Source organism: Gracilinanus agilis, chromosome 5, assembly GCF_016433145.1.
Source record: "Gracilinanus agilis isolate LMUSP501 chromosome 5, AgileGrace, whole genome shotgun sequence".
Classification (NCBI taxonomy): Eukaryota; Metazoa; Chordata; class Mammalia; order Didelphimorphia; family Didelphidae; genus Gracilinanus; species Gracilinanus agilis.
The window spans coordinates 289,870,173-289,881,957 of NC_058134.1; the positions used below are offsets into that span (position 1 = coordinate 289,870,173).

Consider the following 11,785-nt stretch of genomic DNA (forward strand, 5'->3'; position numbering starts at 1 on the left):
AAATGCTGAGTCTTCCTTGCCCACAAATAACTCTTGCTAGATGTAAAGGCAATAAAAACAATATCAATGGTAGAAAAAAGAGTTCTGTATTGTGAGTCAGGAAACCTGGGTTTGAATGCCAGGACTCTTTTAGAATGGACACTAAATCCACGTCCAATTTAGGTGATGATGTAGATAGGGTGCTTTGCCTGATGTCAGAAAGACCCTAGTTAAAATCTGAACTCAGATCCTTGATTTGTAACCTTGGACAAGTCTCTTCTCTGCCTCAGTTTCCATATCTGTAAAATAGGGATAAGAAAAGCACTAAACTCCTAGAGTTGTTGGGAAGATCGAGATACCATTTGTAAAGCCCTTTGCAAACTTTCAAGTATTTATTGTTATAGAAATGTTTATCATCATCATCATCATCATCATCATCATCATCATCATCATCATCGCACTGCCTCAGCCTAGAACCCTCCCAAGGACAGAACCTGTTTCTTCCTCTGGGTCTCTCTATCTCAGAGAGTACAGAGAACCCAGATGGGCTGATATGGAGGGTCTTATGAGAGATACAAGACCAGGATTTGAGGGGAGAAGCATGAGGGAATGACAACAATCTCTCACTTTGGTGGGAGTCAGGGGAGCTGTATACTTAGGAGACTCTTCTGCCTGAACACCTCAGAGCCAAGTTGTGCCCCGTGTTCAGCATGGGAGGAAAGCTAGGTGTCTAGTCTTCTCCTTGGAATATGTAGATGGGGGAGGTTTAGAGAACCCCCGAACTACAGAGGGGGGCAAGGAGAATGGTTCAGTGACAAGGAGGAATCCCATCTGGTTCTCCTGTCTCTGTTCCTCTTTCCTCATCCTTCTGCCCTACCCTGCCCCCAACTCTGCACACACCCCTCCCCACCCCCTTCCACTGAGCACACTCTCTGGGTTAATTTTAAGCATCTCAGCTCCCGCATTAGTCATTCGCTGTCACCCACCTACACGGCAGGAGGCTTTCGGTGCCAATTCGTCATCCGATCAGCTGAGAGGTGATGCTCAGCACCCCCCCCCCTCCCTCCAGCGTCCAAACCCACCCAACATGGAACCCACCATGTGTCACAGTCAAATACCACCCAACAGCCTGGGCTGCCTCACTCCCCTCCCTCAGGGTCCTGCCCTGTTGCTATGGGATTGTTAATCCTCCTATCTGAGCTAGCTTCATCTCCTGGGAAGAATGAGGTCAGGAAATGGGGAAGGGCTCTACCAGGAGTGGGAGCTGGCCAAAGATCTGGGTTCCCCCATCAGGGGGTGGGAATCCTCTCTAGAAGGGGAAAGGATTAGTTCTTTCTCACCCACCAGTTTAGCAACACTCTGAAAGTGCTTAGAGATCACCTGGCAGCTGGCCACCCAGGAGCGTGGGACTCTGGGAAACAAAGGAACTAACAGCACCACCTAATAATACTCCCTAGAGACTTGAGGACCTCCCCTCTCCCTTTAGTTCTTCATCCCCTTCCTCCCAGCTAGAGAGGTTCACCACCACCACCACCGCACACCAGCTGTTCAAATAAGGGCCAACCCCAGCTCCCTTTAGAAGCTTCATTTCCCTACCCAACTGTTTTGTTTCTCCAGGTGAGACCCGGAGGGGGATGGGAAGACACAGGTAGCTCAGCAAAGAACTCTAAACCCAACCAATTAGCTTTAAACCTGGGGTCCTGGATCAGGGATAATGGAGGCTTTATTCAAAGAGTAACTCATCTCTACAGTATTTTCCTCTCAAGTCGGTGAGTGCAAGTAAAATTATTCTACAGATAAGAAAACTGAGGCTGAGAGGTTGTGACTAGTCTTCTGATTTGAGAGCCAAAGTCCTTTTCACTTAGAGAGACTTTCCTCAAAAAAAACTCATCAATGCAATGGAGGATGGAAATTGAGATTCATCACTCAGAGACTCCTAGATCTCATGGGAAAAGAGAGATAGCCTGACACAGGGGAGAGAGACCACCTATTCTAAAGTCTTGACCTCAGCCAGGTGCCCAGTTAAATGCCCCATATACATTCTCTCTCTTTTTTTAACCTTGCCTTCTCTCTTAGGCAGAAGAGTGGCAAGGGCTAAGACATTAGGAGTTAAAAGTGACTTGCCCAGGGTCACATGGCTAGTAAGTGTCCGAGGTCAGATTTGAACCCAGGACCTCTTGACTCCAGGTCTGGCACTATCCACTGTTATCTAGCTATGCCTTCAGCAAATACTTTTCAAGAATCTCTGTGTCAGTGCCACCATATTAGATGGTTCTCATAATGATTTTTTAAACCCTTATCTTCCATCTTTGAATCAATTCTGTGTATCAGTTCCAAGGCAGAAGAGCATTAAGGAAGGGCTAGCCAATTTGGATAAGGGACTTGCCTAGGGTCACATAGCTAGGAAGGAGCTGAAGTCACACCCAATTTAAATGATTGCTCCCTTCCTCCTGGAGGAGCAGCTTACTGTAAGGGACATAAACCCCAACTATTCTAGAAGTCAGAAAGGGATCGATATAAAGGAGAGATTCCCACAAAGTGGTATAGAACACCTGAGGCAGGGGAGGGAAAGACTTTCCTGAATGGGGGAGAGAGAAGGAAAAAGCTTCCTGGAAGTGATATTGCTTGAAGGAATGGAAACCCAGTGAGAAATAAATGCCATGCCCTAAGCATTTGTTCAAATGAAGTAAAAAGTAGATCAGGATTTGAACCCATGTCTTTCAAACATGGATTACTCATGTATGGACAGGAAGAAAATGGATTAAATAGGGTTGGGCCTTTAGAGATGAGGGTTTTTTGTTTTGTTTTGTATTTGTGTTTTTTTGCCTGTCATGGACTCCTTTGTTTTAAAATAAATAAAATACATAGGATTACTAAGAAAACCAATGATTAGGTAACTATCTAAATTTAATCGCTTACCTTCTGTTCTGCTATCAATTCTAAGCCAGTGAAGACTGGCAAAGGCTAGGTAATGGGGTAAAACAACTTATCCAGAGTCATACTGCTAGGAAGTGTCTTGAGGTCACATTTGAATCCAGACCTTCCCTACTCCGATCCTGGCACTCTATCCATTGTGCAATCTAGCTGTCCCTCAGAATATTTTTTTAAAAACTAATTTTAAAAAATTAGTTCCCACTCCTCCTTTAATCTATTTACACAACGTTCCGGTGGACTCTGAATTAAAAACCCCTGCTTTAGTGGGCACCTGGGTAGCTCAGAGGATTGAGAGCCAGACCTAGAGATGGGAGGTCATGGGTTCAAATCTGGCCTCAGACACTTCCTAGCTGTGTGACCCTGGGCAAGTCACTTAACCCCCATTGCCTTACTACAATATGTAATGTAATATTAGTTCTTAGGCGGAAGGTAAGGGCTTAAAAAAAAAAAACCGGAAAACCTCCTTTAGACAGAGACGTTCATAAAGGTGGTCTAGAATCTCTCTGACAGAAGAACAGGGAATGGATAGAACTGAGCTTTTCAAATGTCTCCTAGGCATGGCTTTTCCCCTAATGGGTTCTGGTCAGGTCCAAAAGCTGAAGGAAAGATGCAAAGGAGATGCAAAATGTGGGAAACGGTGTCAGGGGAGCCTCTCCCTCCCTTCCCTCAGGAGTCAATGAGCTAAGACGTCGGTTTGTTTGTTTATACTTTATCTTTCAGAAACAACAAGATGGCGAACATTCAAACAGCCTGGTCTCCCCCACGCTCCACTCCCCCATTTCGTCCTTCAGGTGGGGCTGAGAAAGCTCCCGGAGGAGTCCTTCTTCCTTCCCAGTTCCTGGCGGGCTCTCGGGCTCGTCTTCCCTGGACTGCCTTGCCAAGTACAAGTGAACGGACTAAACGGATGAACAGCCCGAGCCCTTCAGTGGCCAAGGGCAGAGGAGAAAGGGGAGGACCTAGAAGGACCCCAGAGGCCACGGAAACTCGACCCATTCCCACTGGGCCCCCGGTGGGAGAAGATGAGGGGAGAATTGGGGTCTCCCTCTCCCTGGAGTTGGGATGGAGGAGGAGAGAGGCACAGTACAGCGTGGGAGCGGACAGCGTGTGGGGCAAAATTCCTGGAACTCCATCCAGGTTGAAGGGCGACCCCACAAGGCACTATGCCCCCCTCAAAGAAGCCACAGACACAGATCGCCCAGGCCAAGCCTAGCCTGCCAACCGGCCTGCTCCTCTCCTCCCGGGGCGGTCAAGGAGAGCCCCGCGGCTGGGACCCAAGACCCTCCCTTTCCTCTGCTCACCCCAAAGGGTCTGAGAATTGGTGGGGGCGTCAGGCACAGCCCCTCCAACCCAGCCGCGCCTGCTTCAGTCCGCACTCTCCTCTACTGAATAAATAAATAAATAACTTCAGGGTCCCCCCTCCCCCCACGTGCCCCTCCCCTCCGCCCCTACAGCTGGCTCTCCTCTTCCTCCAGGGAGCGGTTCAGTCCGGGGATGAACTTGAGCAGCCGCCGCCGGAAGCTCTGGTACTTGGTCTTGCGCAGCCCAGGGCCGCACAGGCCCTGCTCCCGGGCCTCTGTCCACAGCTGGCCAAGGGAGCCGCCGCCGCCGCCCCCACCAGGGCCCGGGCACTTGACGCTAGCGCTGCGACTCAGCAGGGGCCGGGGGGCCGGCGGTGGCGGGGGAGCCTGGTTGGGGGCCTGAGGGCACAGGGTCGGGGGCTCGGCTCCGCCGAAGAAGCATGTGTGGTACACTGAGTCATCGGAGCCATCCCGTGCCCGGCCTGAACTGCTGCGGGCGCTGCTGGGGGTGGAAAGCAGGGGTCCAAAGGGCAGGGAGCCGGGGAGGAGGCCCGCGCCATAGAGGCAGGAGCGAACGGACTCCAAGGTGTCATAAATGCTGGGGTCCTTCACCACGATACCTGGGAAGAAGGGCGAGGCAGAGAGAGGCTTGAGGGCTGAGCCCCACAGGGCCCGGATTCCAGGCCCGCACAACTCTTCCGAAAGGGATATTAAGCAAACCGTTCCTTCAGGGTCAGGCCTGGTGTTTTCCCTTCCCCCTGGGAAGGCCAGCCACGACCTGGGTGGAGATCTCAGCGCCTGGGGTAAGACTCACCGTGCACTAGCCGCTGCTCTTGTACCATCAGCGATCGATATTCCCCCCATTTCTCGTACAGAGTTTGCTGCAAAAGAGGGCACCCCCCCTTCATTAGATCTGGGTGGACAGACTGACAGAGAGGGGGAGGGAAGGGGCCCCGATTGAGGGGCCCAAGGAGGGCCTCTGGAATAGGGAAGGGCAGACTGAGGGAACCCCAAGAATCTAGGGGCTGAGGAAGTCAAGGCTTCCGCAGGTGACTGCCTCTGGTGGGGGGGGGGTTCTCTGGACCTCCCCTACCTTCAGATACTGCAGCCGTGCTTCTAACTCGGCCTTCCGAATGGAGGTTCCATACACTGTCTCCAGTCTGGGGGTGGAACGGAGGAACAGGAATCGGGTTACCCAGAGCCTCAAGATGCTTGGGACCCCGGCACCACTTCCTGCCCACCATTGTTCCCCATCGCTCCCTGGCATCGAGGTGTCCCGTGTTGCTCCCCTTCCCCCCACCTGCCTCTTCTCTTTTCTCCCACTGGCCCCTTCAGCCAAAGCCAGCATCCTGGCTTCTTTCGGCCTGAAAGCCTGGAGTTTTCTGTCAGGCTTCTGCTCATTCTCCCAGTTTATTCCCTGCCCCTCAACCTGCAAGTTTGAATCCCTCCAAACCCTTGTGGGGTCGCCTGAAAGCCAGTGGGCGTGGGGGGAGGCCCCTTCTGTCCCTGGCTTTGGACAGGCCTGAAACCCTTTGCCCACTTCCTGCCTGAGGACGTTGCCGGATGCTTTGATGATATCCACAATCTCTCGATGCCGAATCCCTTCCACATTGAGCCCGTTCACGCTGGCAATAGTGTCTCCTGGGGAGCATGGATAATCCATTAATGGCTCCATTTACAAAATGCCCCACAGTTTACCCCTCCTCCCTCTGTCCTAACCTTTGGGAAGGACCAAACCAGATTGATTTACATCCTACACCTGAGAAGGGCAAGTGGCTTGTCCAGGGCCCACAGCTAGGGCTTTGGGACTTCAAGAGAAGTCCTTGCACTGAGCAAGGCTGCCCAGATGGGCCTGGGCATGGCTTGAGGAGGAGAAGGGGCAGTCAGCCTCCCAACCCCACAAAGTTTCTTTTTCTCCTTTAACCCAGAAGGGGGGGAGGGCGATTATTTCAGACACCTGGAGAGTAGCCCAGAGCAAGTTCTCACCTCCACCACCTGCCAGGGAAGTCAGCTCCTCCCCCATTGCACCCTGCCCAAACCCTCCCACCCCAAGCGCTGCCCCCTCCACCTGGCGCTGGCTAGAGCAGCTGCTGTTTCTCTTAGCCCCAGGTTCTCTCTCTGCTGTTTTTCTGTCTCTGGTCTCCCAGTGGGGAGAACATGGCCAGATGCTGCCTCTGCCCACCCCATGCAGGCCCAAGAGAGGCCCTTCTCCAAGAAGGCTGATTCCTTTTCCAGCTCTGCTGCCCCCGATTTGGTTATCTCTGCCCAGCCCAGGACATGTCAGGAGACCCATTTCTCAGTAGGGCTGGGGAGCAGGGAGAGATGGCCGAAGAGAGGAACACTAAACTGGGAAGCAAAAGGCTTGCCTGGACTTTACTTCCACAGGGAGGGAAAAAAAGCCTTGACCCAAGGCTTTCTGTATGCTAGGGATGACCTCAATTAACCCTTGCAACAACCCCACAAGGCAGCTTTTATGATATCCATTATATAAATGAGCAAACTGAGGCACACAACAATGAAGGAACACATCCTTCTTTCTCTTCCAAGAATTCATTGTATGCCCCAGGGCAGCCCTCTTAAAGAGTTTCATTTTCTCTTTTCTTTTTTTAAAATCTTACCAATGCCAAGTATTAGTCTAAGGCATTAGGAGGAGTAAGGGCAAGGCAACTGGGGCTAAGTGACTTGCCAGGGTCACACAGCTAGGAGGTGTCTAAGGCTAGATTTGAGCCCAGGACCTCCCGTCTCCAGGCCTGGCTCTCTATCTACTGAGTGCCCTCAAAAGATTTAATTTTCAAAATGAAGAGCCAACATTTTCCTGCCAACCTCGTACCAGGCAGGAAGTAAATTTGCTTAGTCTAGTACCCGCACACAATCAAGACCTAACCAATCATGGGACTCGAGGATCTGGAAGGCAAAGGGATTCAGAGCATGCTCTGGATTCCTCCTCTTACCCCTGTGAGGGCCAGGGCAATTTGGCTGAAGCCACCCCGACAGAAAAGAGAAAACTCCTGGCAGAAAACCAATGCATCAGCCTCCCTCCTTTCATTGAAGAAGTGGGGCTTTCTGGGAGTTTTGCATCTCATGTCAGAGCCAGTCACCCTGTTGGTTGGTTCTGCCAATTCACAAAATGACTACTAGGAGGCCAGGCGAGCCTTGCTGGGAATGTGCTGTCAAATGCAGAGCCCCAATAAAACAGGAGAGCAGAGCCTTTTATCTTCTTCCTATCTCCATTGTGGAGTGCAGGACAGATGTTTATGGATGCCTTGTCTGGTATGCCAGGCAAGGGAGGTCTGTCCCAGAAGTATGAAGACCAGGATGGAGCTTTGCCTCAGTCTGCCCCATTAGCAAAGAGGATTCCCCCTGGTCACCCTGTCTTCCTTACACCTTCTTTTCCTGGGACTCTTAGGAAGAGAACAGCCCTGCCCCTGCCTTGCTTCCATACCCAGGCTTAGGTCCTCACCTGGGGTGAGCCCTGCCAATTGGGCCGGGCTGGCCTCATGAACTCGGCACACAAAGGTGACCATCTCCACTTTCTGCTTCTCCCGATGGTGAAGGCCATAAGTCTGAAACAAGCCACAGGCCGTTAGGTCCAGAATTCCGGGCCTCGCTTCCCCTCAGGCTCAGAGTCCACCATAGGCACCCAGCCCACCTCCCATCCCAAACCATTTTCTTGCCCAACCTGGATTTCAAAGCCAAAGGTTTCGTTTTCTTCCTTCTCCAAGGTGAGCACTTTCCTGCAGGAGACAAGAGGGAATGCCGGTTGGAAGCCGGGAATGGGCGCTTGTGGTGGTGGGAGGGGATGCCGGGGCCTTCAGACACTGGCGCAGGGGCGCCCACCATTCCTTACCGGTGGCCCCAGACCCAGGAGTCCAGGTTTCAGCTCCCAGGAGGGTCTGCTCCATAGCTCTGGCCCCTACTCAGGCTCCTCAGGAGACCACAGCCTAACTCCCAGCCTGCCCTGCCCAGCTGTGGTTGGGCCTTCCCACTGCAAAAGCAGGAGGGGGTCGGGGGAAGTGTGCCAGATGTGACAGGCTGGGAGGAGAACAGCCTCCGCCAGCCCCTTCCCGGACAGTGGGGGAACTGAGTGGCTGGACACAATGGTTTGGAGCTGGGCCAGACCCACCAATTTCCTTTGCGCACACACACCCCCAGTCCTCCCCCTTTCTTCCTTCTCTTTTACCCCTCCCACAGAAGAAGTCAAGCTCTGGATTGAGTAAAAAAGCCTTCTAGTGGCTGGGACATTTTTGCTCCACTGAGACTCTTCCCTCCCCAGGCTGAATTGCATTACTCCCCCATTGCTCTTTCTTCCTCATCTCCCAGAGAAAAGGCAGGGAAAACCCAGAGAGCAACCAGACGTCTGTTCTTGGGTCTGTGGGGTCTTTTTCTGAGGTTCCAGAAGGGATCCCAGTGGCCTGAAGCACCAGAGACCAACAGTATGCTCCAGATGAGCCTGACATCATTTCCTCTTTCACATACATCAACCAACTGGATTTTCCTATCACTTCTGGGAAGTAGGTCACCAACATTAACCTTTCTGAGACTCAGTTTCTACCTCTGGAAGATAGGGGTAAATGACTTGCCTAAGGTCATGGCTCATAAAAGCAGCAGAACTCACACTCTCCGGTCCAGTATTCTAGATTTTAGGCTGAACTGGCTCTGGGAAGATCATTTAGGGTGGGTGGATGGCAGGCAGGCAGGCAGGCAGAGTTGTTTTCATTCTCTGCCCCCACTCCCCAAGCTCTGCAGGCAACCCCTTTTCTCCCTCTTTCCTAGTTTCTCCACCTCCCATTCCAGCCCCCAAAGTTGCCAAAGGGATGTGGCAGCAAATGCTGGGGGGGTGGGGGGGGAGAGGAGAAAAGGGTGTTTTGTAGAACACCCAGTGACTCAAGCCTTCCCACTCTCTTCTTCTCTGCCACCCCCCCCCCTTACTCAGCCCACTCTTCCACCTGGCCCACTCCTCCCTAAATGGAGCCTAGGAAAGGCGAGGCCAGCTCACCGTTGCTGCTCAGGACTCTGGTTGAGGTTTTTCCATCGGAAACCGGAGCCCTAGGGAAGAAGGAGAGAGGGGTCAGGAGGGGCCACACTGAGAGGAGATCCTTGGGCAAGGAGCTGACTTCCACTACTCAGGTGCCAACAGGGGGTTGGTGAGAGCCCTGGCCAGAGTTCAGGACTGCTCCTGCCCACCTTCCACCCTTGGTAATTCTTAGTTCTCTCCTGGAGGGGGTGAGGAGAAAGAGACCCAAATCCAGGGCTGAGGAATGGAGACAGTCATGGCCAAAGGTGCTCTCATTTTCTTTATGGGTCATCTGTGTCTGCCTTCAGCAGCTGTGCTCCCCATAGATATTTCTGGAGTGTCTGTGACCAACAGGCATCTCAGGGCACGAACTCAAGGGCAGAGGGAAGCCTCCACTGGTCCAAACCACCAGTTAACACCCCTGACCGTGTCTGGGCCAAAGAGCCTCCCATTGTTTCCCAGAGACCTTGGGATCACAGGATTTAGAGCTGGAAGGAGCCTTGGAGCTGGCTTAGCCCAACCCTTTGCTTCATGTGGTAGAAGTGAGGGAGGCTCAGAGATGTTGAATGGTTTTGCCAGGGTACACAGCACTAGGTAGCAGACTTGGGACTCAGATCCAAGTCCTCCTACCCCCAAACGGAAGAACAACAAAAGGGGCCTTTCCCAGTGAGTTAGAGCCCGGTTCTGACCCAAGAGGGTCACAATCATAACCAGAACCTCAGCTTTCCGACTTCCTGGTGGGGTCAATGTTTGACCGTGTTAAGCACCCTGGCACCAAGCTCCCTCAAGCGAGAGCTCCCGGGTCACGCGGAAGCTAGCCTTGAGGGCTGCCTTCCCCGCCGTGGGGGCTCTCCTGAGTTGCCCCAGAGCCTAGTGGAGACCCAGAGCTGAGGACCTCGGGGACAGCTGCGGCCAGCGCCGCGGCGTAGCCTCTCCCCGAGAGTTGTCTCTGGAGGTGGGATTTCAAGCCTGCTCAGTGGAGCTGGAGCTGGTGAACAATATGCCCAGCCTCCCCGAACTGGAAATGCCTCCTCCTAACAGATCGCTGTCTGCCCCCACTATTCCTGCCCTCACCACATCTGTCCCTACTCCACGTCGCCTCCCTCTCCGCTCCTAGCGGCCCCCTCTCTGCCCTTCCCCCAAAAGTCCCGGAAAGAAGTAGCCCGGGGCAGGGGTCACCCGAACTTCGACGTAGGGGTGGCAGAGAGAGCCCTCTTTGTTCCCCAATCTGATTTTCATAAAATGCAAATTCTCAACGAGCAACAAGCCATTCATTGTGGGGGGTAGGGGAGAGGGGGCGGTGCAGGTGGGGGGCGGGGCAACTGTGGGGGACGGGGTTTCTGCAGCGAATGTCCCCCCCAGCCCGGTCCAGATCGAAGTCCTCCTCTTCCACCTTATTAACCCGAAGAGTGCCCGGTTGAGGAGCCACCCAGATGCCTCCTTCCCTCCTTCTGGGTTCCCTCAGACCCAAGAGCTAAAGAGCCGCTCCAGCAGGCTGGAGGTGGGGCCGGGAAAGAAGGGCGTGGTTCGCATCCTTCCTGCCCCAGAGACAGCCCCCCCCAACCCTCTCCCGGTGGGTCTGGAGAGGAGAATGGGGGCCACAGTTGGGGACTCGGCTGCTCCGGATCTCCACCCCTTAAGACACCCCCCACCCCTCCGCTCAAGACCAGAGGTTTGCTCCAACCCAGAGTCCGACCAGCCCCTACCCCGAACAGCCGCTGCTGCCTTCTCCGTGGCCTCACGGAGGTGTCCCCGCCAGCTATTGGGGGACCCCTAGGACTCCGGGCCGGCCAAGCCCCAACTCGGCATCCCTCAGGAGCTTTCCCAGAGGGCAGGCGGGGAAGCAGTACTAACCGGGTCACAGGGGCTACAGAAGAGTTCAGAACAGAGACAGGGGAGGGAGTCCCAAGCGAGGAAGGGGGAGGGGAGGAGAAAGGGAAGGGAGGGAACAGGGCACGTAGGGAAGAGGGGAGAGAAGAGTCCCGAGCCGAGCCGGGAGGGGAGGTGAAGAAGGGAGGGAAAGGGCTAGGAGTCCCAGGGCCGTGCGCGATGGATGAGAGACTAGAGGAACTAGGCTAGGCGGCTGGGAAGTGGGTGAGGGGGTGTCAGAGTCAGATGGAGAGAGGAGGAAAGGGGGCGCCGGGGAGACAGGGGCAGGGAGGGGGGCCCCGAGAAGGAGGAGGCCGGCTGAGCCCACCTTGCGGCGGGGCAGGGTCCCCCCGGACACGGCCAGCGCGCGGTACAGCTCAGCCGGGTGGTAGTCCTCGAGCGCGGCGTACAGCTCCTCCCCCGCGGAGGCGGCCGGGGCTGGGGCCGGGGCTGGGGCCGGAGCCGGGGCCGCCCCCTGATCCGGGGCAGCGGCCGTAGAGTCCGGCGCGGCCGCTGCTTCTTCTTTCTGTTGCAGTTTCCTAAGGTGGCGGAGGGTCATGGCTGCGGCCGGCCTTCGGGGTCTCCCAGGTCCGAGGCCGATCCTCCGGGAAGCGCCGCTCCCCAATCTGCTCTGGCTTCGGCCGCTTCTCCTCTGGGTTGAGAGGGGGGCCGGACGCCTGGGTGGGCTACG

The 11,785-nt window shown here is 54.5% G+C and overlaps 1 protein-coding gene across 2 annotated transcripts; it reads right to left on the minus strand.

Annotated features, from left to right (window-relative positions):
• Positions 1-3,606: 3,606 nt before the first annotated feature.
• TAMALIN (trafficking regulator and scaffold protein tamalin) lies at positions 3,607-11,748 on the minus strand. Of its 2 annotated transcripts, none has more exons than XM_044679999.1 (8): positions 11,423-11,748; positions 9,208-9,257; positions 7,891-7,945; positions 7,672-7,774; positions 5,759-5,852; positions 5,305-5,371; positions 5,026-5,092; positions 3,607-4,831 (listed from the first exon to the last, which is right to left on the minus strand). In XM_044679999.1, exons 1-8 carry the CDS (start codon positions 11,651-11,653, stop codon positions 4,359-4,361), a joined length of 1,140 nt encoding a protein of 379 aa, XP_044535934.1. In that variant the 5' UTR covers positions 11,654-11,748; the 3' UTR covers positions 3,607-4,358. The 2 variants fall into 2 exon arrangements, with proteins under 2 accessions (XP_044535934.1, XP_044535935.1); XM_044680000.1 differs by lacking the exon at positions 11,423-11,748 and adding an exon at positions 10,300-10,431.
• Positions 11,749-11,785: the final 37 nt, after the last annotated feature.

What these genes read in the sequence shown, in the direction of transcription:
- TAMALIN (XM_044679999.1), bottom strand. Translation starts at nt 11,653, where the DNA reads ATGACCCTCCGCCACCTTAGGAAACTGCAACAGAAAGAAGAAGCAGCG. An exon ending in CAGAGTCCTGAGCAGCAACG is followed by an intron (nt 7,946 to 9,207) that starts GTGAGCTGGCCT and finishes TGTCTCCTGCAG; the next exon opens with GAAAGTGCTCACCTTGGAGA. An exon ending in CCTTTGGCTTTGAAATCCAG is followed by an intron (nt 7,775 to 7,890) that starts GTTGGGCAAGAA and finishes GGCTTGTTTCAG; the next exon opens with ACTTATGGCCTTCACCATCG.